Source organism: Stylophora pistillata, chromosome 3 (assembly GCF_964205215.1).
Source record: "Stylophora pistillata chromosome 3, jaStyPist1.2, whole genome shotgun sequence".
NCBI classification, from domain to species: Eukaryota; Metazoa; Cnidaria; class Anthozoa; order Scleractinia; family Pocilloporidae; genus Stylophora; species Stylophora pistillata.
In genome coordinates this window covers 32,474,493-32,501,011 of record NC_142521.1, presented here as the reverse complement: position 1 = coordinate 32,501,011, position 26,519 = coordinate 32,474,493, and the positions used below count along the sequence as shown (strand labels likewise).

The 26,519-nt window shown below is 39.6% G+C and overlaps 2 protein-coding genes and 1 pseudogene across 4 annotated transcripts; 2 read left to right on the top strand and 1 right to left on the bottom strand.

Annotated features, from left to right (window-relative positions):
- Positions 1-3,285: 3,285 nt before the first annotated feature.
- LOC111340570 (EF-hand calcium-binding domain-containing protein 4A-like) lies at positions 3,286-5,448 on the bottom strand. Its single transcript, XM_022947427.2, has 2 exons — positions 4,426-5,448; positions 3,286-3,445 (listed from the first exon to the last, which is right to left on the bottom strand). Exons 1-2 carry the CDS (start codon positions 5,118-5,120, stop codon positions 3,286-3,288), a joined length of 855 nt encoding a protein of 284 aa, XP_022803162.2. The 5' UTR covers positions 5,121-5,448.
- A 7,731-nt stretch (positions 5,449-13,179) lies between these two features.
- Positions 13,180-18,920, top strand: LOC148735673 (uncharacterized). Of its 3 annotated transcripts, none has more exons than XM_088754700.1 (2): positions 13,180-15,379; positions 16,034-18,920. In XM_088754700.1, the coding sequence occupies exons 1-2, from the start codon at positions 13,320-13,322 to the stop codon at positions 17,964-17,966; spliced, it is 3,993 nt and encodes a 1,330-aa protein (XP_088610826.1). In that variant the 5' UTR covers positions 13,180-13,319; the 3' UTR covers positions 17,967-18,920. The 3 variants fall into 3 exon arrangements, with proteins under 3 accessions (XP_088610826.1, XP_088610827.1, XP_088610825.1); XM_088754701.1 differs by having other exon boundaries at positions 13,180-16,610; positions 17,315-17,459; XM_088754699.1 differs by having other exon boundaries at positions 13,190-13,296; positions 13,410-18,920.
- Positions 18,921-23,492: 4,572 nt separating this feature from the next.
- Positions 23,493-24,625, top strand: LOC111340566 (ATP-binding cassette sub-family C member 4-like; annotated as a pseudogene).
- The last annotated feature ends 1,894 nt before the right edge of the window (positions 24,626-26,519 follow it).

The following is a 26,519-nucleotide window of genomic DNA, read 5'->3' as shown; positions in this document are numbered from 1 at the left end:
CGCTGCCCCTTCTCTTTCGAAATATTCTGTGCACTCAAACAACACGCATCGTTTCTCTCCCTTCCCCTCCCTATACACAAAAAACGCCCTTCCATGTCCTACACTGTCCTGTTTTGGCTCTAATAGGAAGTCTTCAGGGCGTTAAACAGGCGCTTGAGGAAATTAACGCAAACTCTAGGGCGGAAAACCAAAATAAAAAAAATTAATAAACTAACTCACCGATTTTTGTTTCTGCATGAGAAGCTGCATTTCCAACTCTTTGTTTTCCAACTCTTGGACAAGCTCATCTTTCAAAGCCTTCTCCCGCTTTATTTGCTGTAAAAACACGAAATTGAGAAACCTCAAAATTTCAAAAAACCTCACGAGCCAAATCACAATTTAACCCTTTCAGTACCATACCCTAACATCAGTGTGCATATTCTCCATACTGTTTCCTATACATTTCCTAAGAAGCTGAAAAGGAGAATTGTTTCCAACAATCAAAAGCTCATTGCTTTGATGATCATTTCCTTTATTCTCGTGACCTTAATGTGTAATTCAGGAGTGATATTGTGAGGAGAAATTAGATGCTGGTCACTCTTACGCTGATCATTTCCTTTATTCTCATGACCCTAATGTGTGATTCAGGAGTGATATTGTAAGGAGAAATTAGATGCTGGTCACTCTTACACTGATCATTTCCTTTATTCTCACGACCTTAATGTGTCATTCTGGGGTGATATTGTAAGGAGAAATTAGATGCTGGTCACTCTTACACTGATCATTTCCTTTATTCTCACGACCTTAATGTGTCATTCTGGGGTGATATTGTAAGGAGAAATTAGATGCTGGTCACTCTTACACTGATCATTTCCTTTATTCTCACGACCTTAATGTGTCATTCTGGGTGATATTGTAAGGAGAAATTAGATGCTGGTCACTTGTCTAATTTTTGAATTAATTCACTAGTGTTTTTAACGTGTAGTGACCTTTTGTATTTATATTGTATTAGCTTTAGATTTACTTATATATTTTTTTAGGCAAATATAATGTTACTATAATATTACAATAATTTAATGTAGGCTTTGTAACTGAAAAACCCAGCTTGGGAGTTGCAATAAACATATGTATGTATGTGTGTATGTGTGTGTGTGTGTGTGTGTGTGTGTGTGTGTGTGTGTGTGTGTGTGTGTGTGTGTGTGTGTGTGTGTGTGTGTGTGTGTGTGTGTGTGTGTGTGTATGTATGCAATTTGAAATCATACGGTTTACCCCTGCATCTTTTCTATAGAAAAAGTTTTAATGGCATGAATTACCTCATTACGTATTCTTTCTCTCTCAGTTCTGATTTGTAGTTCCATCTCTTCATACAACTTTTGAACCTCCTTGTCATGAGAATTGGATTTGCTGTTTTACAAAAAAATATAAAATCAGAAAAGAGTTATTCAAACTCATGTGAACTGTTGCAGTGGTAAAATCATTGCACTGATGTATTTGGGCAAAAAGGTTTGGCATCACTTTGCATAGTTAGGATAGCAAATATGATTATAATTATGTTAACTTAGATTAAATTTAACTAAATCATATGTTTAAAAGATCAATGATTCAATCGGTGATTAAAATCAGTTTTCCATGAGAGATGAGTAAACCAATCCAATATTTTATTTCCCAGCTGAGAATCAACTTTTTACTAATATCTTAGATGTAATAATTTTTGGTCAATACATTCAAAATATATATATAGATACATGATATGAAACTGATCAAAATTGGTTTAAATCAATGTTATTAGCTATTAACATGCACTTTTAGACTGATACAAAAAATGGAAAGAAGTGGAGGGTCAATTATGTTTCTGGCTCTGTTACCCACATATAGATTAGTGAAAGACAGGGGAATAGTAATGAATCAAATAGTAATTAAAGTTTTAATGTCTTTATGTGGGGCATGGTTACCCATATTGCCCAAGCCAGAGGCTCATGTATGAAACGCAAGACGACAACCCACCCATCCCACCCCAGGGGAGGACATCCATCACACAGTAATCTTGTGCATGGGAAATTAACGTCTCTTACCCCTAACCCTGCAGGAGACAGGACCTCCATTTATTCGTCCCTATCTGAGAAGACTAGAGTATCTAAACCATTTCCTGATGTTATCGAAAGGTAGCATATTCTTCTCAATTATTTTAAGACCTCGAGTGTTGGTCAGACCAGGGCTCAAACCCTCAACCTCTCGCACATTAGTCCAGCGCTCTATCTATTGAGCTAACCAAGAGGCATTTGAGAACATAAACCTCTACACTGTTGAGCAAGCTCACAATATTTCAACTGGGATGTGTCAGTCTTTATCTCAAGCCCTGGTGGCCCACCATTTTATCTGCTACTCATTTGAAAGGGTTAGCCACTTTAATTACAAAATAGTAAAAAAAGTAAAATATTCATCCTGATCTGAAATAAACTTCATCCTTTTCTGCGAGTGGCTATTGAACAATTCCTGAAGGACAATGGAGGTGTATGATCTACCAATTCAACCACTTCCTCCACAAATGAAAATAATAATAACTATGACAATAATGACATTGATACTAACAATATTAATTACAGTACATGTAATAATAAAAATTAAAATTATAATCTGAGGCACCTGATAGACACTTTGCAAGTTGTCTTTATTTGTTTGTTCATATAGTTTATTGGATTGTAATTTTATACTCAATAGTAACTGGAAATGCCCAAGGTTTTTCATGAAAAGTTATTTTTGAGAACAGAGCAATTCATTAGAAAAGAATATTCACTACCTCATCACTGTGGTTTGAGAGGCACCCTTCGTATTTTAAAGTATCATTTTACTAAAAAACAACAACAATTTATTTAAGATTAGAAATATAGCTAAGTACATTGGTTTCTCCCCGCAAATAGCTTATGAACTAATCGAGGCGGGGAGATCTAAGGACAGTTTACAAGTACAGGATTTATCTATAGATGGATTAACAATGAAAACACTATTGCAGTAAATACAATAAGCATAAAACAGAGCAAGTATATTAAGAATTACGAAAAGAGGCTAAACTGTTGCCTAATATTATTCACTTGAAATCAAATTAAAATGTGCTGAAAATAACTGCATCTCCCGTGAATTAGAACTTCCTAGACGAAACAGTCAATGTTTGAGGTAATTACATGTAACAGCCAAGTGCAGCTGCTGCATGTGATGCAACGGCTATAGGGAAATTTAATCGCTTGCCAAACATTAATGTTTGGCTGGCCGGTAAATCAAACATGTAAAATTAACAAGTATATGCTCACTTTACCTTTTAAGAGCAGATTCCAGTTGCTCCGAATCAATTTTCGCTCGTCTTATCTCGCCGCAAACTTTTCCCAAAAATTCCTCGAACTTTTGCAATCCTCGGACATCGTTTTTCCTCAGAGCTTCCCACAGATCTCGCAGCTGATCTTTGGTCAGACTCCTGTGTGATAAAGATCAAACCGTAAATTGGAAACATGTCTAATTAACGATATACACGCTAAACGGATCAAAAATTAAATTAAATTTAATCGTTTAAAAAGATATTGGCATTAGTGATTAATTACTTTGTTGGTAAAAAAATTTGAAAATATGTCGGGATGAGCAATTTAGTCAGCAAGATGGGCAGGTGCAAACGATTTGTTTATCTGAACAGGGATTTTAAATCAAATTGTATGACTTGTGCCACCAATTCGGCCACGAAAATTAAAAATGCAACAGTTAATTAAAAATTCAGCGCACAAAATAAATATTTTTCGTCGCTATTTCATGGACCGAAAGACAAAAATTCCTTTGTGGAAAACTTGTTAACAGCATATCGCGTCGGAATTAGAGTCCTACGATAAAACTAGACCGACAGATTGCTTTCTTCGATAAGCAGAAAAGCAAAAGTACAGCCACCATTGTTTAACAGAAAGCGAAGGAATAAAACTGTTTACTTAGGAACTTTGAATAATTACAAAAACCCTACCGTTCAGTTTACCTCTTATTGTTAACAATGATTTTATTGGTATGCTAATCGCCTCGCGCCTTTAAAACCATATGCAGAACAAAATGTTAAGACTTGTAAAAGCGTTTTCTCGAAAAAACGATACAAATCTGCATTTAAAACCCCCGTGCGAAGCGAACATGTAAACAAACATTACCCCTTTCAACGGCCCACTGGGGTTTAGGAAAGCAACGAGACAATTCACGTCAAGACACTTGAACAAAATAATAATAATCCTTTCCATAAATCGCCCTTTTCCCCAAACACCCTCTCAAAACATTCAAAGAAATAATAACAGTAATAGCTCTTAGACATTATTGTAAGCTTGATAAGATACAGAAGTTAGCGCGTGTAGCGACAACATATGACACTATAAATCAAAGATGGGTCAATGTATTAAACTTGAAATGGACAATCAATAGCGGTAAATTTACCCTGAGAATATATCTTCTCCGACGCTTTCCACGATTCCTCGAAAGAGCGCTTCTTCTGAGGCATAATTTGGAGATTCTGGTCCCGTTTCTAAACTTTCGAATATATCATGCCCTTCAGGCAAGCTTTGCTTTGTAAACTCGTCGTTCAAATCACCGTCGACATGTTTGGACGAGTCGTGTTCCGTCGAACCGTTACCTTCGCTGAGAAAAGTCCCGAATCCTTCAACGAATTCTTCCAAGGTCAAACGCCCATTTTTATCGATGTCAAGCTTATCGAATATAAAATCAAGCTGCTCGAAATTCAAATTCAAATCTCCAGCAACCCGTTCTAAGTCCACTTTCGTGATGTAACCCTTCCCCTCAGGGTCACAGAGAAAGAACAGCTCCCGGCCGGGATCGCTGACTGATGTGATTTCATTCAAATCGTTGTTGCCTTCATCATTCGATTGAATGCCCAGGAATAGACCAAATCCCGCAGTGAACTCCTCTAAAGTCAAGTAGCCATTCTCATCGTTATCAAGTTCATTGAAAGTCTGCTTAACTTGGCTTGCATCGAGAGGTAGCCCGAGTTCGGCGATAACATGTTGTAGTTCGCTCTCAGTGATATATCCCTTGCCGTCTTGGTCACATAAGTTGAACAGCTCTACGGCTCGCTCTTTCAAGACGTTTTTCAGCTGATCAGGGTCTTCGGCCATTGTTTAAAGTACATCGGCAAAGCCAAGCCATAAAAATGCACAATTTAAGTGTTAATTGCGCGAAGATCTGCTTAACGCGAAATAAACAAACTGGTTTCAATATCGCTGCACCATATCCTCGATACGAGCGACAGTATGGGTTGCGCTTTCGACGAAAGCTAATGAACAAGTTTGGCTATCAACCTTTCAAAACCTGAATAATTATGCAGTGTCACTACATTTTCTCTCGTTGTGTTGACTTTCGACTCACCAAAGTTTTAAAACATGCATGCATGGCCCGCTAACTAGCTACCTGGATACATGTGGAAACCTACTCTCTGGGGGGGGGGGGGGGGGCAAGTCGCTACAAGGGCTTTCAAACGCGACCAGTCAGGGAATCTTCCCCGACGTTCTAGTATTACAAATCGTCTACAGATGCATATTCTCCTAATCTTAACACAAATCTACATGTCGTGCATATGCTGTACATAGACCCTCCTTTTATCGATAAAAGGCAGTTCTCTATAATCATTTCCTGTTGGCATGGCTTGTTATGTTTTTTCGTGTTCCACTCGCTTACGCAGACAACTTCGTCACTATTTAAAAATACCAAAAAAGGTCATGACAAGCCACACTATTGATCTTTTAAATTTTCTCTTTCTTCTAGGATTGGTTATGGAAAATGTTCACTTTTTATTTCGAACCGATCACTAATATCAAACATTTGAGTGTTGAGAAATAGCCGAATACTTGGTAATTTTCAGTCTTATCCCTCGTTTTTTGTTTTTTATACTTTTTAACTTTGATAAGGCTTATAAAATAATAGCGAAAAGGCAAATTTCAAAAGGTATATCTCATTTATAGATTAAAATTTTGAACTGAATAATTCCAGAATCTATGGCGGATCTTATCAACGAACGCAGGTCTGATATTTTACATGAAGTCGAGGAAAGACTTCGGAACGAACAAAAGGGTAGATGATATTGATCCTCATGGCTAAATAGGTTGAACATATATAATTTCCCTCTCTTAATTTGCTGCGTAATCGCTAAACGCGAGAGATCACGTTAGGAAACATTTATATTTGAATTGTAGGTGGATCAGAAGCGAAATGATTCATTCGGCGCGTCACGCCGCGGTGAATAATTTTTACTTTTTTTTAATATATGCGTGACCGATGTCTGTCATCGATCAATTCGAAAATAAGCGGGGGTGTAATGGACAAAGTTTCACCACGTCATCGGGATATCATTAAATGATCAGTTGTCCATAGATTGAAAGATAACTAAATGTTGGGCAATCAGAAAGAAAATGAAAATTCTAAGAACGAATAGCTTTCCAGAAACTGGATGACATTAGATAGCGCAGAATCCGCTTTTCGGCTCGAAATAAGCTCTTCTGACCTGAAGGAAATATATAGGTATGACTTTGAAAGGCGTTGAAATATCCGTGCTAAGCTCAGTTGAGAAAGGTTTCCAACCCAGCATTTCACACTCTTTGCCTGGGTAACTGAGGCATACTGAAAGGCACTCCAGTGGAAAAAGCTGTCGAAGATGTTACTGGGTTCAATCGAATCAAAAAGCTCTTTCAGTGTTTCGACTTACATGGGGAGAAATTTGACTAGTCCAGGTTTCGAGAAATCAGACCCAGGCCAGAAATCAATAATTACAATGATCTGAAGAAAGATATTCGATAGGTAATCTATGTGGGTAGACGTGATTTTAAAATTCCTTCATCCCTTCACGATAATTAGCTGCGAAATCTGAATTGTTAGCGGATAACTCATTACTAATCATGGTGAAAGTCCCCATGTTATCGTCATTAGAAAAAATTATCTGATTGTTCCCTCTCCTCTGGCCGTATGACCAGACTCGAAAGCCGGTCTGAAAAGTGAAAATATTTCCTGAAGTCCCTAAAGGATATATGTGGCCTGGGTGACAAGAAAAGGAACTTTTCGAATACGGTGATACCAGATAGCTATGTGCTTTTACTAACAGGAATCGAAACGCTTGGAAGGCAGCCATATAATTTCGCTGAGGTTCAGTGATTATACACCTGCTCTGCTATTCACCCAATGAATAATATAATCTCTTGCCCAATGCCAAGGCAAGTTTCGTCTCGAAACTTATTTGGATAGGTATGCATGAGGAAAAAAATAATTTACGTATTTGATTATCCTGACTTCAAATTTAGGCTGATCACGTGGACGAGATGAAAGCTTACTTAAAAGATCATTTAGGGCTTTAAATACGGTAGCGCTTTATATTTATCGATGAAATATTATCGAGAGCAAAGAAGCAATAACGTGTCCCGTTGTCCTTTCAAGCAGTCTTCGTTTCTTGTGACAAATGAGACTGCTAAGGCCTGGGCCTGAATCAATATCAATTAAACCACACGGGAATATATTTAACGTCTTACTGGTATTTTTGAATTGCATTAATTTTGGTTAAAGAGGCCACCAAGGGCTCTTTTCCCGATATTGGGCAGCCATTTTAACATCTCACACAAACCAACTAGTATCTATAGCCAACTAAAATCGAAAATAGATTTACTGCGTAGAACAATAGAACAATATCATCATCAATGACACTGGCAAATGCTACTAGATATCACGTCTCCACTTCTAAGTACTTAAAAAAAGTAACCGTTTACAATGCAACAATGTAGCTAGATAAGACGCGATAAGGATATTTTATCTTTTGTTTGCAAAATCTTATTACTTTTAAGAAGAAAGAAAGATCGACATTTGTCTGTGTGACTGGTTTGTAGTAAGTTAGAGCTCCACTGCCAAGAATTACTCAGTATTTGTAAAGTCCAGTGAGTACAGCTGAAAATGATTACGAACAGTTGCCGTGAGTAAATTAAGTGTTATTTCTCACTTGAGGATGACGAACAAGGCAGAGATGTTTAGAGAAAGCGTCATACCTATTATTGCACCACTCGTCGTGGAAGAACAGCAGACATATGGCACTTTGTTTGGTCAAGAATATAAAATTGTCTGATCAAAGAAAATCATTTTCTTAACCATGACAGTGAAACATGAAGGAAGTTCCAATGCGTTGATGCATTAAGCATGGTATTGAGATTATCAAAGAGTATGCCTCTTTTGGAAAATACCGCTGGCATGATTCTAAAAATTATTAAACAGCCTAAAGCCAGAATCCAGTCAAAGGGGTACATTGATTGCTGCTTTCAAGACACCGAGGATAGTGATTGATCAGCGCTCTGAATCCTGGCTGATATGTGCCAAGCTCCTCAAATTTCTGTCAAAACTTTTGCAAAGACGAGTAGCATCTAAAACCTTCCCTTTTAGAATTGCATACATAATTAGATAAAAACTAAAACTATTACTTATATATTATCTCATCTGAGACTTAAGTTATTTTTTTGGTTTACGCACAAAATTAACATCGTTTTAGGAGAAGGTGGCTTTAGAAGTAATTGCAAGATGCTAACCCCTCCCAAATGTTTACTCTGACATATTACTGTTTAAAAATATTTCATTTTTCTATTCAAACTCACCACAATCTCTTAGCACGATTTCACATGTGCTTTGCTTTTTAGCAAAAGTTGAAAGCTACCCTGTAGGTGCCCCATAAAAACCACGTTGTCTACTTGAGACAGTTTCCTTTGTAACTAAACTCTCATCCAAAAGTTGGCATAATATCGGGTTTTTTTTCCTTTTTATATAGACGATCTCATGATGCTTTGACCCTTTTGAAAAAGGCTATGTTTTATGACTGGATGTATTTTAATCTAATTCAGTTGAAGCGTTTGTTTTTCTTCTTCGAAGAGAGTACAATAAGTTTAATACAGAATCGCATCATTGAATAAAATCTCGCGTTCTGCTTGGTTAACGAAGGGAGGTATTTAGCGAGTTGAAAACGAAGCTAAGTGATATTGTTTCGCATCTACGTAAATATAACAATTTTATGTAATGCTGTTGCCTTTTTTTTCTCATTTTTATTCAGTTATGCGATTCAAAGAAAATCCATTACTTCACTCGTGAATTCCGCATTAAATTGCACTTGAAAACCGATATCACACTCATCGCTTCGCGATTCGTGCCATATCGGTTTTCGCGTGCAACTTAATGCGGAATTCCCTCGTCAAGTAATGAATTTTCCTATAGAATTTGCAAGTGTCTAAGTTCGAAACTGTTCTTTCAGCATACTTGGATTTCAGACTCCTTCGACCAGTTATACAACAATGAACGACTAACAGCGTTTTGAGCCATCTGTAAAGAGTCTCATGAAAGTTTTGTTTGTTTGTTTCCTTTGATTAAGTCAATTTAAACAACTCCTTTCTGCTTTCTGCGAAGGCCATTGGTTTCTATACCCGATTTAGACGCATGCGACTGCCATCATTTTATACACTGGTTCAGGAATCGAAGAAAGGACGGATGGAAGGAGTGCCGTGTTGAAGTTGAAGTTCATTTTTTTGTTTAAGCAAGTTGATTAATTGGCAGCTGTAATAGCTGATGTAGACCTGCTGTCCTAACCCACCCATCCCACCCCAGGGGAGGACATCCATCACACAGTAATCTCGTGTTTGGAATATTTAGGTCTTCCTACCCCAACCCTGCAGGAGACGGGACCTCCATTTATTCGTCCCTATCCGAGAAGACTAGAATATCTAACCATTTCTTGATGTTATAGAAAGGTAGCAAATTCTTCTCAATTATTTTAAGACCTTGAGTGTTGGTCCGGCCGGGGCTCGAACCCTCGACCTCCCGCACTACAGTCCCGCGCTCTATCCATTGAGCTAACAGGGAGGCGGTTAGGAGGCGGTGTTCCATCCATGCTTATTTCTCGGATTAATGACCACGTTAAGGAGGCTGTCTCATTCTTCCATCATGAAGCTGAGCGAAAGGAAGTTCTAAAAATAGACAGGCAAAGACTGCATGTGGTTACTGATATAACAAATTTTCTATAGCATTAAAAACGAACTAGAGGTTGTATAATGACGCTGGAAGATACTGTCACAGAGTCTCAAATGCCAAACAGAAAATCTGCTGCATCCTACATATTTACGAGTACCCTGCTCTACAAGAATAAGATGATTCATGAATATATTGTCTAATTGAAATTCAAGCAGTGATTAAATGGCTTCACATGATGATATTAGCAATGATAATAATGATAACAGTAGTAATCTAATGATGATTTAAAGAGAGGTTAGCTCGAAAGCCTCATGGTTCTCCTACTAAGCTCCAACAATAAGTAATTATCTGTTATGCTTCTTTTAATTTCGCCTGGGAAATGATAAATACTTTTCCTGTTTTATTGCATTTCTATGTTTTTAGACTTTTTTTTTATGCAAAAACGCATTCCATGTTTTAAGATATTCCGTCATTCCACGTCTTAATTAAGATATTCTGCCATTCCACTGATCCACCTATCCACCGTTCTAAAATTCCTACGTTCCATCATCCTCACTGGCATAACTCAATTAAAGTACCGTAATTCGAAGCTTGCTCGCTTCGCAAATTCAGCGGCTCTTTTCGGCATAAGTCGCTGATTCAAACGATAAAAATGCTCTCTTTAATTTTCAAAGAAAAAATTTCCTCACAGCTTCCATGATGTGCAAATCACATCTAATGAGATATTTCTGCGAGGAAGATATTTGCTTTAAATTATGAGTCAATATATGGCTCTATGGAATTATTTTGAGATGTTTATGATCTTTTGTAGTGTCACGGCAGGAACTTGAAAGGTTGTGTCTTCATTCAAATCTAAATGATTTACTGATTTAAAAGGTATCTATACGTAAAATGCTCTCTCTTGAAAAATTTTTCATTAAATTTCATGATGCGCTGATCACACTTACAAAGATGTTTCTGCAAGGAAACCTTATGTTTGTTTGTTTGTTTGTTTTTTTCTTTTAATAGCGCGCAATCCTGAAATGGTTGTGAGATGTTTATCGTCTTCTGCTTTCTTCCGCAGAGTCACGGCAAGAACTGAAAACATAATTTGCTGGTGGCTATAAGTTAGAAATCACAAAGGAGAGCACTCAACTGTGTATCGAGAGCGAATGTCGAACTACCAAGATACTCCAAAACAAACAATAAGTAGCACCGGGAAAAATCGTATCAAAATCGGGTCAAGATCGGAATTCTACTGTAACAGTTACACTCACTTACTTACTTACTCACTCGCTCATCTCGAGGACATATGTGGCTTCGCCTTCTAAAAGAGGTAGTAGCCACAAAAATAGCTTGAATCACAAGAAAGACCCAAGGCGATGGAACAACCACACCACTTCTTTTTTGTTTGTCAAAAGGCGACACTGAGGGCTTTCACCAAGTCCCTCTAAGCAAGGAGCTAAGGGTTCCGTTTGCAGTGTCTGCAATGCATTGTAACATGAGTAAATATAATAGGCTTGTGTAAAAACTCATCATACTCAAGTTTCTCTCGTTTTCTCAAAAATTGCAGCGCTCTTAAAACTCGAAAAATGTGGTCGGGAACTTTTTTCCTCTTTCCGTGTGAACAAGCTATAGGAAACATTGCACAAATCAAAGTAAAGAAACTGTTTCCATACTTCTATGAAATTTTACACGAGATTTGTCAAAAAAAAGTACCGTGATTATTGTTTCTGAAAGTTGCTTCTAGTCGGTGGATCTTTGTTCGTGTGAAAAGGCAACACGTTTACTTGTCCGCAATCGTTTCTTCACAAAACCTCAATTGCTTTTGTGGGCGATGGATACTGAACCAGAGTCAAAAGAACAACTACTGGCCTGTAGCCAACCGGAACCCATAAACGTTCCTCGCTCCGTCTTCCCCGCAGGCAAGCTTGTTGTACTGAACTAGACAACAAGTTTATTTTTGGTTCAACAGTAATTTCTTATGCGGGCAAAGGAAAACCCAGGTCACGAGCAATAGCGGTGGCCTATAGCAAACAGAAAATAGGTATATTCTTGCGACAGTCATCGCTCCGACATCCTTCTGGCCAAGCTGGTTGCGCGAAGGTGGAGTTCCAATTTATTAAGCAAGAGCACCCGGGAAAGAAAAATGCACCGAACTGAAAAATGTTCCTGGAAAGAGAAATTTTCCATCTCGCTTCGTTTTACTGATGGCCACAAATTACCACTTACTGATGCAGGCTTAATTGTTCTCACCATAATAATTCAATATTAGATTGTGCAAATTAACATTTGGGTCTGATCAAATGGGCTGTCATAGAAGTGTTAGGAATTTATTTATTTTATGTAAATTATTTTTTTTTATTCTCTTAGGATCAGTGTAGTTCGTGATTATTTGTATCTGTTACGTAATTTTTATTCTTCACTTGTGTAAACTGTTGTGTAATTAACCTTTATTGTGTATATCAAATAGTTTTCTTCATTCTTTTCGGGCACCTTGCGTCCATGTGTATTTAAGGATTTGGGTGGTTTGGTACGGTGTGGTTTTTTTGGAAGAAGTGAGGTGAAGGTTTGTGAGTTACGAGCGAAGAGCGTGGAAAATTTTGAGTCGACGGAGACTCGGCACAGTATCATTTCTGAGAAATTCATTCAGAACAATCGTTCCATTTCACGGTAGAAAACCATTTGCGGGGGAACGGGTGTGCAAAGAATCTACCAGACTGTGAGCTAAAGGAAGAAGAGATAGTAACTAATTCAATAACAAGTCTGAGCGAGTCAAGTTACGAGAAGTAAAAAGTTGAAAACTGCAAAGTTGTCAGAAGACGAAGCAAAGTTGAAACGAAGGAAACGAGCAAAGTTGAGAACTGGTGAGACAGGAACCTGGTTGGAGAAACGGGAGTTTGGTTTGTCAGGGCACTGTTTGTTGGTGGAGCGTGGTGATTTGTGGACAAGAGAAGAACACGGACGCGGGCGTAAGGTGAAACCCAACCGAACTGAACTAAAAAAAAAACACCTTTTTTTTTTATCTTAATAGTAATAATCTTGTAAATAGTTTTAGTGTACTGTAGTTTAAGTTAGCGTATTCCTGTAAATTAATTAGATCATTGTATTATCGTTATTGTTAGTCGCTTTATTGTTTTATTAGCATAATAAATATCTCTAGGCCTACGTTTAGTTGTATTGTGGCGTGTGTTCTCGGACATCGTTTATGTTCTGTGTTTTGTTTGTGTTAGGGGGCACCCACCTTTGTGGCGCGGATTCGTCACATATTTTGGTGTCAGGAGTGGGATCGCTCCTTAACAGTTTACATAAACAGCTCAACAGGAGACACGCAAGGTAATAGTATACGATTATTTAATATGGCTACTGCAGCGATCGGCTATGATTCTTGGGTCCTTAAAGATCTTAGAGCTGAGGCTATCAAACGAGGTATTCATTTTTCTCCTAAGGATGGTGTTAAGACTTTAGCGAGCAAACTCAGAACTTCAGATCGCATAGGTCAGAGTTTCGATGCACCAGAAGAAAACCTTGCGGAGGAAACTTTGGAGACTGGTCTTAGTTTTGAGCAGAAATTACAGTTACAAGAGCGTGAGCTGCAGATGTTAGAACTGCGGAAGAGAATTAGTCAGGAACACAGAGAAATGAGGGAGTTAGAAAGGGAGGTGGAGAGAGAAAGGCGTCAGGCTGAAAGGGAATTAGAGAGGGAGAGAAGGGAGTTTGAAACTCAAAAAGCCCAAGAAGAAGAAAGGCGTTTGGTACGAGAGGAGGAGAGACTCAGAAACCTTAGAGCTGAAAAGGAAGAATTTGCTGTAAGGGAGTTTGAAAGGAAACAGGTAAGTGACAATGAGGTTAAAAGGCCCAAGTTTATCAAAATCAGGGAAATGAGGGAGAGTGAAGATATAGATGATTTTTTCCGGATTTTTGAAATGACTGCAAGGGCGCAATCCTTACCCGAGGGGGAATGGGTTGGTAATTTAGTACCCAAGCTCACTGAAAAGGCTAAGTCTATTTATTTAGAAATCCCAGACCCTGTATGCCAGGATTACCACGAGAGTAAGGCAAGCATTATTAAAGCCTACCAGTTAACCGCAGATCACTATAGATATAGGTTTCGAACCTCAGAGAAAAAGCCCGACGAGGACTTCGTCCAGTGGGGAAACAGAACCCGAAGGTATCTCAGCCGCTGGATAGCTGTTGCCGAGGCTACTGGTGATGCGGATAAGATAATTGAACAGGTATTGATGGAGCGACTTCTTGATGCGGTAAGTCCTGAGCTTAGAGCTTGGTTAAAGGAGCAAAAGCCCAAAACTGCTGAAGAACTTGGCAACCTTGCTAATTTACATGTTCAATCTAGGAAAGGGCCACTTGTTGATGGTAAGTATATGTCAACCGCTAGTTATGAGAAATTTGGGAAAAAGAAGAGGCCAGATGTTAAGGCGGATAACTTATTGTCTGAACAGAAACAAGACCAATACCATGTAAGACCCTCCAAACCATCCTCCCCTCCAGCCCGTAGAACCACGAGGCCTGAAATTAAATGTTACAAATGTGGTAAACCAGGTCACATGTCGTTCAACTGTGGAAAGGGCCGTGGGAAGCCTTCACAGGGATACCTCCTGTGTATGACACCCCTAACGTCAGGACAATCTCAGTTCCCTCCTTGCAATCTTAGAGGTAAAATAAACGGGAAATTTGCAGAAATGGTCATTGATTCTGGCTGTACTAGGACTCTAGTCCAGAAAAGATATGTAAACAATACAGCCTTCACAGGGGAGAATATCACAGTATTAACAGCTGCGGGAGAACGTCTTACAGTCCCACTTGCAAACGTTGAATTTGACAGCAAAGAAGGTAAACACGTAGAATTAGTAGGAGTGTTGGAGAGGCTACCCGTAGATTGCTTACTTGGCAGGTCGTCTTTTGGAAGAACACTGTCGAGACAAAATGTTTTGGACCAATGGGAGAGAAATGTTCTAGCTGATGACATTGGTGGAGATGAGGCCTTCGTGATGACTAGGAGACAGAAAGCATTACAAGAAGCCCAATTGAAAGCAGACGAGCTAATTGACAGGGAAAATTCACTCGCCGTCAAGAGTTTAGCGAAGAAAGAAATAAAGCCTGTAGCTCTAGAGGAAGGAGATTTGCAAAGGTTATTTGAGGGCATGGTTCAGGAAGAGACAAGTAAGAAGAATCCTGAGAGTGATACTTTGATAATAGAACCTAGTAAAGTTAAACCTCCAGTAAACATCCTAGATAGAGACAGAAACCAGCTGATAGCGGATCAGAAGTCAGACGTGACTCTCGAGAAAGTACGCAAGAAATCATCCAAAATGGCACCACAAGAATCGGATGGGTACTTCTTCACTAACGACCTCCTGATGCACCGTAAATATCTTCCCGAAGAACATAATGGAACAAGGTTTGTTGATCGAATTGTAGTACCAGAATCCTATAGGAATGAAATCCTGCGTGTTGGTCACACAATCCCCTTGTCAGGTCATATGGGTAGCAAGAAGACAGTTGAACGCATAACCGCACATTTTTTCTGGCCTGGTCTAAGCTTTGATGTTCGCAAATATTGCGCAACTTGCCCGCAATGTCAGGTGGTAGCCAGGAAGCTGAAGTCAAAAAGGGCACCCTTGAGGCCTGTAGATATTGTTACTGAACCCTTTAAGAAAATTGCCATCGACATTGTAGGAGAATTACCCAGGACAACAACGGGTTACAGGTACATTTTAACAATCGTAGATTATGCTACACGATACCCAGAGGCCATTCCTTTACGGTCAACGAGCTCAAAAGCGGTCGCAGATGCATTGATTCAGTATTTCTCTAGGGTGGGTATCCCCGATAAGATAGTGTCTGACCAGGGCTCCAATTTCATGAGTAAGCTTATGGCCCAGCTGTATGAGCAATTAGGCATAACTAAGATTAAGACATCAGTGTACCACCCCCAGGCAAATGGGTTAGTGGAGCGTTTCAACGGCACTTTAAAGAGTATGCTGAGGAAGTTTGTTCGAGAGCGGGTTCAAACCTGGGACAAGTATCTCCCATACTTACTCTTTGCTTATAGAGAGATTCCTTGTGAGTCCACTGGTTACTCGCCCTTTGAATTACTTTATGGACATACGGTGAGAGGACCCCTCGCCGTTATCAAGGAGACTTGGTCGGAAGGATCATCTTTAGAAGACAATCTGATAACTCATGTCCTTGAGATCCGAAGAAGACTTGCAACGATGCAACAAGTTGTTCAAGAAAACTTGAAGCAAGCCCAAGGTAAGCAGAAACGGTTGTATGATATTCATAGTTCAAAACGACACTTAGAAGTTGGAGACAAAGCCTTAGTTTTGCTTCCCACCCCTGGGAGTAAATTAGAAATGAGATGGCAAGGACCCTTCAAAGTCACTAGAGCACTAGAGGACGGATTGAATTATGAGCTTGATACAGGCAAGATGTACAAACAGCATCGCACTTATCACATTAATTTGCTTAGCAAATGGCAGAGCCGTGATGAAATGGCTGCTTTAGTAATGGCGGAGTCCCCAGAGATGTCACTGCCGCACGAAAGCAACGTTTTCCCATTTGGTCACGATGAGACTTGTAAAGATGTAGTGATCTCTGATAATTTGACGGAAGATCAAAGACGACAGGTAAAAAACTTGCTACATGAGTATTCTGATGTATTTTCAGGAAAACCAAATTTAACCAATGTAGCGGTGCATAAAATCGACACGGGTGATTCCCCACCCATTAGGTGCGCCCCTTATAAGGTCCCTCAAAAACTTGAGGAGGAGGTTAACAAAGAGATTGAAAATATGCTGGAAATGGGCATAATACGCCATTCTACTAGTCCATGGGCGGCCCCTGTTGTCATTGTTCCCAAACCAGATGGTACAATACGACTGTGTGTTGATTACAGAAAAATGAATTCTGTCACAAAGATGGATGCTTATCCTATTCCCTCCATGGAACGTATGATTGAGAAGATTGCCTCTGCTAAGTACATTAGTACAATTGATCTCACAAAAGGTTACTGGCAGATTCCCTTGGAGACCTCTACCATCGAAAAGTCCGCATTTATTACTACCAAAGGCTTGTATGAGTTCTTAGTTATGCCATTTGGTATGAAAACAGCTCCAGCATCCTTTCAGAGGATGATGTCTGAGAAAGTCTTGCAGGGGTTAGATTTTGCAGATGCCTACATTGATGATGTCGAGGTTGACACGTCAACATCTTTTCCCCAACACCTTTTTGAGCTCCAACAGGTTTTACAACGTTTACGAGAGTGCAAACTGAATGCTAGGCCGTCCAAATGTAAGATCGCGATGTCAACGGTCGATTTTGTTGGTCACAGAGTTGGAGGTGATAGAATTCAGCCCCGCACAGCTTTGGTTCAAGCCATTAAAGAATATCCCAGACCAGAAACTAAGAAGCAGGTAAGATCTTTTCTTGGCTTAATCGGGTATTATAGGAAATTTATCCCAAATTTTTCGGAACGGGCTGCTGTCCTTACCGACCTCACTAAGGGTAAAAATCCCTCTAAGGTTCAATGGAGTACTAATCATGAATCAGCTTTTCAGGATTTGAAAGTTGCAATGCAGACTCCCCCTGTTTTGAGGCCACCACACTGGAATGACGAGTTCATTTTGCAAGTAGATGCGTCAAATAGAGGTCTTGGGGCCATCTTAAGTCAGAAAGATCAGGACGGGGAGGAACACCCCATAGCATATGCTAGTAGAAAGTTACAGCCTAGAGAGGAAAAGTTGTCTACCACAGAAAAAGAATGTTTAGGAATTGTTTGGGCTGTAGAGCTATTTCGCTATTATTTATATGGCCGCACTTTTAAGCTGCAAACGGATCACAATCCCCTTGTGTGGTTAAATCAGGTTCGCGACAAGAGTAGGAAACTATTAAGGTGGAGCATTACCTTACAGGAGTACGACATAAAAATAGAACATAAGAGTGGTAAGCAAAATTGTAACGTAGATGCCCTTAGTAGGGCGTAAATACCTCATATTGCTCTACAGTATATTAATGTAATCTTTAATTAAGCACTATTTTTGTGTTTCCATGTCCCCAAAAAATAGCTATTTAAGGTGGGAGGTGTCATGGAAGTGTTAGGAATTTATTTATTTTATGTAAATTATTTTTTTTTATTCTCTTAGGATCAGTGTAGTTCGTGATTATTTGTATCTGTTACGTAATTTTTATTCTTCACTTGTGTAAACTGTTGTGTAATTAACCTTTATTGTGTATATCAAATAGTTTTCTTCATTCTTTTCGGGCACCTTGCGTCCATGTGTATTTAAGGATTTGGGTGGTTTGGTACGGTGTGGTTTTTTTGGAAGAAGTGAGGTGAAGGTTTGTGAGTTACGAGCGAAGAGCGTGGAAAATTTTGAGTCGACGGAGACTCGGCACAGTATCATTTCTGAGAAATTCATTCAGAACAATCGTTCCATTTCACGGTAGAAAACCATTTGCGGGGGAACGGGTGTGCAAAGAATCTACCAGACTGTGAGCTAAAGGAAGAAGAGATAGTAACTAATTCAATAACAAGTCTGAGCGAGTCAAGTTACGAGAAGTAAAAAGTTGAAAACTGCAAAGTTGTCAGAAGACGAAGCAAAGTTGAAACGAAGGAAACGAGCAAAGTTGAGAACTGGTGAGACAGGAACCTGGTTGGAGAAACGGGAGTTTGGTTTGTCAGGGCACTGTTTGTTGGTGGAGCGTGGTGATTTGTGGACAAGAGAAGAACACGGACGCGGGCGTAAGGTGAAACCCAACCGAACTGAACTAAAAAAAAAAAACCTTTTTTTTTTATCTTAATAGTAATAATCTTGTAAATAGTTTTAGTGTACTGTAGTTTAAGTTAGCGTATTCCTGTAAATTAATTAGATCATTGTATTATCGTTATTGTTAGTCGCTTTATTGTTTTATTAGCATAATAAATATCTCTAGGCCTACGTTTAGTTGTATTGTGGCGTGTGTTCTCGGACTCGTTTATGTTCTGTGTTTTGTTTGTGTTAGGGGGCACCCACCTTTGTGGCGCGGATTCGTCACATGGGCATCACAACACTTTTCGGGCGACTTTGGCCGGACTGCATCAGCAGTTTACAGTCAGTCGAAGGAAACTTATTTGAAGATATTATTTGCTAATATTATTGCTGATATTATCAATGTTTGACACTCTATACTGAGGGAAGATAAAGGCAATCCCTTACATTTTGTGCGCGAAACAAGCGATATTCTTTTAAGTTGTGTAGTATCTTGAGAAAAAGAAAAACCGTTACAAACAGATTTATCATATGCTTATCATTTTCGTTTTGACAATAAATTTTTCGACTTCTTCACGCTTGTGTTCACGATCTGCATCAGTGAACCCTAGCCGCAATCTGAAATTATTTCAGAGGGCCAGGTATTTGCATACCAAACAATAAGCAATTCATTTTAAAACAGGCTTATGTGAACAAGCAAAGAATATTTCCTTACTTTTATTTTCTGGATTTTTGAGCTGTTTAATCGGTAAGTAGAAATGCATTTGGCGCGAAGGTGCCAGGCTAAGGCACAATGGCTCAGAGTAGATTTTCAGAAGCAAGAGATAAATAGAGTTCTTTATTTTGACGGAGCGACTCCTTCCGTTAATTGAAAGATTTATTCCTATCATGTCTGTGGAAGCCCTATGTGGAAGCAATACTGTCGCTTAAATGGTGCAACTGAGCATCTGGACTTGCACGTGACCTAAGGCAGAACAAACTGAGTTGGAAGAATATTTTAACGATGTCATGAAAAAGATTCTGGTTGTTACTCGTAACGAATATACCGATGCTGAATTACAATGTAGTTACTTCCGATGTAATTCACGACTTTTCGAATGTGTCCCGTTAGCTTCTTTTTCGTCTGAAGGAGGCTAATGGTATGCCGTCCAAACTTCGCAATCCGCATCAAAAGTACATGTAACTACATCATAAAACACGCGATAATACTCCTCCATTTATGGTTTTGTTTTATCAGTTGACAGCTTTTGACAGCTCACTAAGATGTGCTTTGTAGTAATCAAAAAGAGAGTCTTCCTCAAATTATCGAAATATTCGTGTTTCCAGCGTACTTGTTGATAGATATCTTCAAATTCTATCAATGTTACGTAACATGACGTTTAATTCATTATTTCTCCCATAAACCTTTCAAGCCCCGAGATCTGATTGTTAATTCTCCTCTCAAGCTGCTACGTATTTCTTTTTAAATTAGTTGCGATAATTTGGTGATAGATCAACATAGCAAATTCTGCCTGATAAGTTTGAGTATTCTCACTACCTGTTTCTTGAATAATGAATGAATATTACAGGGAAAAGTTACGTGTTAATCACTTCTGAGAGTTGACAGGTTAACAAGGAAAATGGTTGACGCTGCAAATAGCACAAATCCAAGAGCGGGAGCGGGTGTCTTGTCCATCCTGTTCTTCTGGGCCGGGTTGTTCAAAGCTGGGTTAAGATAACCCGGGGTTAGTGTGAAATTTCATTTCAGATCTGAAAGTTTTAAAAGAAAGTTCAGTTGAACTATTTTCGTCTACAATTTGATGATCTGATGCTCTAAAAAAGAATAGGGAAAATTATCCCAAAAAGGTTCTTGAATAGAGAAATAAGGAAACGTGGATTAAAGTTTAACCTTGGGTTAGTGCTAATCGTCCTTCGAACAACTGGACCCTGGTGGATGAATGACGTGTTGAGACTGGGAAACACACAGTCGCTCACAGATCAAGATCTGGCTCCGGTTGTTCGAAGGGTGGATAACTCTATCCACTTGATAAATCGCTATCCAATGGAAAGCGCAGTACATTTTGGAAACATTTTATCAGCCTAAGAAAGAAAGCACCTACTTTCACAGACAAGCGGCCGATGATAATGAATGAAATTATCTCTGGATAAAAGTCTGTTTGTTTAAATATCGTAGGGACCTGACTTGTTACAATTTTCTGACTTAAGATCATCGTCGGAGACCCAGGGGCTGAGTCGATTTCAAGTTAGGGCGGAAGAGCCCCTGGGGACATTGTCTTACAAGCGTATCAAGAAATGGTCAATTGTTCCGGCTCAAATTCACACATTAAGTAAACAATAGTCCTTTTGTTCTTTGTAGCGGGACTTTGGCCGAGGCGACGAGAAAAAGTTCGTGACTAATCGGAAAAAAATTTTTGGCATCACAATTTAGCTATTTTGGAAGAGTAGGTAGCGCATATTTGCACACGACAGATAAATTGTCACTGGAGTACCCCAAGGGAAAATTAAACGCTGATTTAGCCGCTTCGGGGAAGTGGGTAGCGTAAATTTGTCTGATACAATGTATATATGAAGTTCATATATTTTGAACTGCGGTATTAGATACATATGATCCTCCTGCGAGGATCGTGCATCATAAATATGTAAATTTGTCTCGTCGAGTCAACTCTCAATGGTCTACCCCAGGAAAAAATTGACCGCTAATGTGGCAATGCACACATCGAGAATTCAAAATACGTCGTGTCTCATTCAGACCACCTCTCCCCGTATAAATCTTTCTCCAGAAACTGTCATAGTTCTAAACTAAAGTCGTCAAAGTTCCAAACTAAAGTCTAGTCTTTCCGAGCGTTAAAATTTCTCGCTCGTATGCTAATCGGAAGCTTCGACAAATCCCTCGTGTGTTCTGAAGCTGTTGCGTCATTGTTAAAAAATGGCCATATAGGGTCATTTTTCGCCTGTCTAACAAAGCCTATTGTTATCAAATTTGAGCCACTTTTAGTTCTAAACGGTCACAGTCGTTCTGGCATCTGATTGGTGCCAGAAAATCTTTGTGTTTTTCTGCCCAATCAGAGTGAAGCGTGCTTTGGAATCCTTTCGTGTGTTTTAACACAGACATCTTAATCGCCATGTTTATTTGGGCTGTGTGACGAAGCTTTGCTCGAGGTGAAAAGTTTCAATCTCGGTACACAAGGTAAGAGAAATTGATCAGATTGTCCGCGAAAATCTTACCGGAAATTATACTGAATACTTTCGCAGGTATCACAAGAGAACGTGTTTAAAAGTTTGTGAGGTTCGTATAAAACATAATCGTTGCAAGCGTTAATATGTCGCTTAAACATTAGACGAGATGTAAGCTTAAATATTTCTAGATTTTTTGTATAATTTGCTGTTACTAAAACTTTGCCAATCCCGTGAAGTTATTTCGTCGCACGGGCAACGCAGGTATGTCGAGCAACTGGTGTAAAGCTGAAATTTACAATAAAGCTAACCCGCCATTTCCATCCAATATTTCTTGGTCTTTGGTTTTTATTTTCCCCAATAAAAGCAGTATCGATTCCCACTAATCCAAGGTGTTAAACTTGGTCTTAAACAATCGACAAAAGAGGTGAAATGACAATGACCAAGGGACTAGAAGAGAATCCGTGGCCTTTCGAGCTCAAGAATTTGAACACTCTAGGCAGCAGTTGAAAGATTAAGCTCTTTCTAAACCCCGTCGGTATCTGTCCGAAAACATCTCTCCTTCCCACGATGTTGTCGATAATTATAAGTTTTTGTTCAGATTAAAATTCGTTAACCGGAAACACCGCTAAGCTTTCTTTAAACGATTGCTGGAGGTCGTCCACGAACTTAGCGTTCGCTGCAATCTTGGTCATATTGTAAAAGATTTTACTACGAAGCGAAGATTAGATTTTGGCGCGCACAGAAAGCTACGTAAGCGTAAGCGCCAGTTACTCGACATACCTGCGTGGCCCGTGCGACGAAATAACTTCACGGGATTGGCAAAGTTTCAGTAACAGCAAATCATACAGAAAATCTAGAAAGATTCAAGCTTACATCTCGTTTAACGTTTAAAGCGACATATTAAAGCCTGCAACCGTTGTGTTTTATACGAACCTCGCAAACTATTAAACACGTTCTCTAGTGATACCTGCGAAAGTATTCAGTATAATTTCCGGTAAGATTTTTGCGGACAGTCTGATCGATTTCACTTAGACTGTGTGCTGAGACTGAAATTTTTCACCTCGAGCAATGCTCCATCGCACGGCCCAAAATTACATGGCGAGTAACTGAGCTTCTTGTATATGTCCGTGTTAAAACACGCGAATGGACTCCAAAGCACACTTCACTCTGATTGGGCAGCAAAGCACAAAGATTTTCTGGCACCAATCATATGCCAGAACGACTGCGACCGTTTAGAACTAGTCTTGTAAGACAATGTCCCTAGGGGCTCTTCCGCCCTAACTTGAAATCAACTCAGCCCCTGGGTCTCCGAGGATGACTTAAGATGGGTATAGAAGGATAAAGTGCCTTTAAATAAATTCCTCTCTGCTGGCTCAACTCTCCAGTATGTTATGATATGAAAAATGCTAGATACGGCTAGCTTGTGCACTCTTTCGTGTATCACCCAAATAGTAATCCCAGCACTCCTAAACCATCCAATCTTAAACATAACTACTTAATTCAGAGAATTTATTCTTCTCAGCACTGGCTGGACTCGCTTTAACATAAGCACTGCAGTCCCTGGACGGCACACAATATTCTGTGCGACTGGCCTCAGAGATGGAAAATCTGATGACATCAATTGAGCGGGTGATGTCTTATACTAAGATAAGGTCTGAACCCGGCTACAGCATTGAAACCCGTCCCCCTCAGTCATGGCTCGATAAAGGAAGCCTGGAAGTTGGTCATCTCTCCTTAGCTTACTATGAAGGCTGACCTTGAGTATTAAAGGACATCACCTTTAGCGCCTCTGAGAAAGAAAAGATTGGAGTTGTTGGTCGAACTGGCGCTGGAAATTCATCGTTGTTTTCTGCTCTGTTCCGTATGCCGGAAGTTTCAGGGAAGGTAATGTTAAGATGCAAATTGGCCTAATTCTCTACAATCGAGTCACATATTGGTGTAAATTTTGGGAGACGTTCTCATGCCTCAGGTTCATTGTGACAGCAATATCCCACTTATATCCAGTCTCCCTAGTCTTTAGCTACGAAAATTTAAGATTCTGTCATGAAACGAAAAATATTCTTTGACGACGTGAATTTTTCGAAAATCTGTCTACATACCTGCAGGTAGACATGCAGAACCGTTCATTTCCTATGGCGCTTTTTGTATAACTCATTTGTACAGGTGTTCATCGATGACATTGGCCTTGCATCCATCAATCTCCAAGAGGCTCGCTGGTCCATGGCTGTTATAACGCAAGATCCGGTGCTTTTTGCTAGAACATTAAGAAGGAACTTGGATCCAATTAGAGAGCATACAGACGCAGATCTCTGAACAGTGCTGGAGGAAGTACAGTTGAAGAGGTTGGTCGAAGGTCTCCCAGGTCAGCTCGAATTCAAACTCAAAAATTCGGAGCAAATTTCAGTGTCGGTGAGGGGCAGCTGGTCTGTCTGGCTCGTGCATTAGTTCAGAAGAGAAAGATCATCTTTATGGATGAAGCAACCGCGAATGTGGATTTTAGGACTGACCATCTAATCCAGCAGGTTATTCGCCACAAGTTTAAAGACTCCACCGTGCTGACCATTGCTCATCGTCTGAATACCATCATGGATTATGACAAAGTGCTGGTTCTTAGTGGTGGACAAGTTGTGGAGTTTGACAAACCTGAAGTGTTGCTGAGAAATGGTAGGGTGTTTGCTGATATGGTACAAAGTCAGATCCAAGGCAAGAAACATTAGAAACGATGAATCTGAAAAATTCTTTCACGATGCTCATTTGTGCGCGCAAACAAGGATCACTTCTGAAGGTGGAAAATTTTGTTCATTAATTAATTCTGATTTAAAGTTTCCTATGGTAAAGTTGTGACGTATCTATCAGTGTACTATATAAGAGATGACTGGTTATATCAACTAAGTTGAAATTGTAAATTGGCCACCGTAACGAGTTGAAAGGCTGACGTTTCGAGCGTAAGCCCTTCGTCAGCGCGTCATTCGCTCTGACGAAGGGCTAACGCTCGAAATCACTAACCTTGGTACCCCCACCGACGTATCACCACAGTTTCTTTAGAAAAAGATGGGTGTTTTCTTTGACCTTTGTCGCCATGTATACCAATCCTTTAGGTATGATTACAGATCCTGGTCGCTGCCATCCCGTCGCAATGATACCGAAACTAATATACCAATAATAATAATAGCAATAACAACTACAACAACAATAATAATAATAATAATAATAATAATAATAAAAGATAAAGATAGCGGTAAGTAAGTAAGATTTATTGAAAGCCAGCCGAGTTTGGAGCGCCACTACACATCTAGAGAGTTAAAGGCCTTCTGGACTGTCTTTTGGACTACTTTGTGGTTCTTGGAAGACAATTTGGTGTCTCTGAACGAGTGAATGTTGTCTTCGTTTTAATGTGGATTATTTTAACAAGTTCGGTTAGTAGCTTCTATAATTGGGTATAACGAGTATAGAGGAAGGCAAGAGCCAAAAGCGATCAAAAGGAAGGACAAAATGGAGTGAGACAATGAAGAAAGATTTGTTGGATTGTAAGAAGAAAGCGCTGCTACTGGCAAATGCAGAAGAGCCACCGCGTTCCAATAATGGCCGAAAGCAAGGCTACATGAAGATAATGAAAGATCTTTGGGGGGAGAAAGGATATGAAGACCTGGGCTTTACAAGCCAGCATTTACGGGATCAAGCGGCGAAGTTGGAAAAGTCGTTGGGCAATGTGAAAGCTTTGATTTCTGCTTGTGTTGGCTCAAAAGAACGTCAAAATACTAATTCTCCTGGAGAAATGAATTTTAATTGCGCGACGAATTTTCAAGATGCTAATTCAAACGAGTCCGTAGATTTGCATATGGTTGACAGAGCTTTAATCCCAGAGGAAAAAGTTAACAGCCTGAAAGAAGAGCCACGTGCGTCGGTGGACGGGGCAGTTCCTGTACTCGCGCGGGTGTACACGCAAGAGGGTGAATTCATCAACCGGGAAATAGACACGAGGATTAAAGAAAAACCTACGATGAACGATCTGGACAATATAAATAAGGCGATAGCTGAGCCAATGAAGCAGCACAATATTTCTCCGACCAAAAATCCATTTAGCTACCAATGGACTGCAAATTGTCTACTATATTCGGTCGTAGCTGCGTTTCGTTTTCAAAAGGGTTGGAAAAAGCAGGGTCCACGAAGACGTGTTAAAGATGATAGAAGCAAGAGGGACTATATAGCTGAGGTGGGAGGATCAGGAAAAAGATTTCAATCGCAAAGGTTGAGTTGGATCGTGTGAGAATCAATGGGAAGTTAGCGAAGAAAGGGAAACGGAACAGAGCTATTTTACAAGAGGAGTGTAAACACCTTTCGGTGGCGGAGTTAGTACGTTATATGGAGAAGCAAAAATCCCTTTTCAGGAAACTTGAGATAGGATTTTACCGGAGACAGAAGCACGCGGAAGCAAGACGTGTAAATTACCAGTTTAAAGTGGACGCGGGCCAGGTTTATGCTAACATGAGAGAGTCATTGGACAAGGATAAAGAAAACAAGTGCCCGAAGTACACGCCAGTGGATGACAAAAATGAAAATAGAAAGATGTTTGAGAATATCGAGGAGGCGAGTAGCTTTTGGATGCAGCTC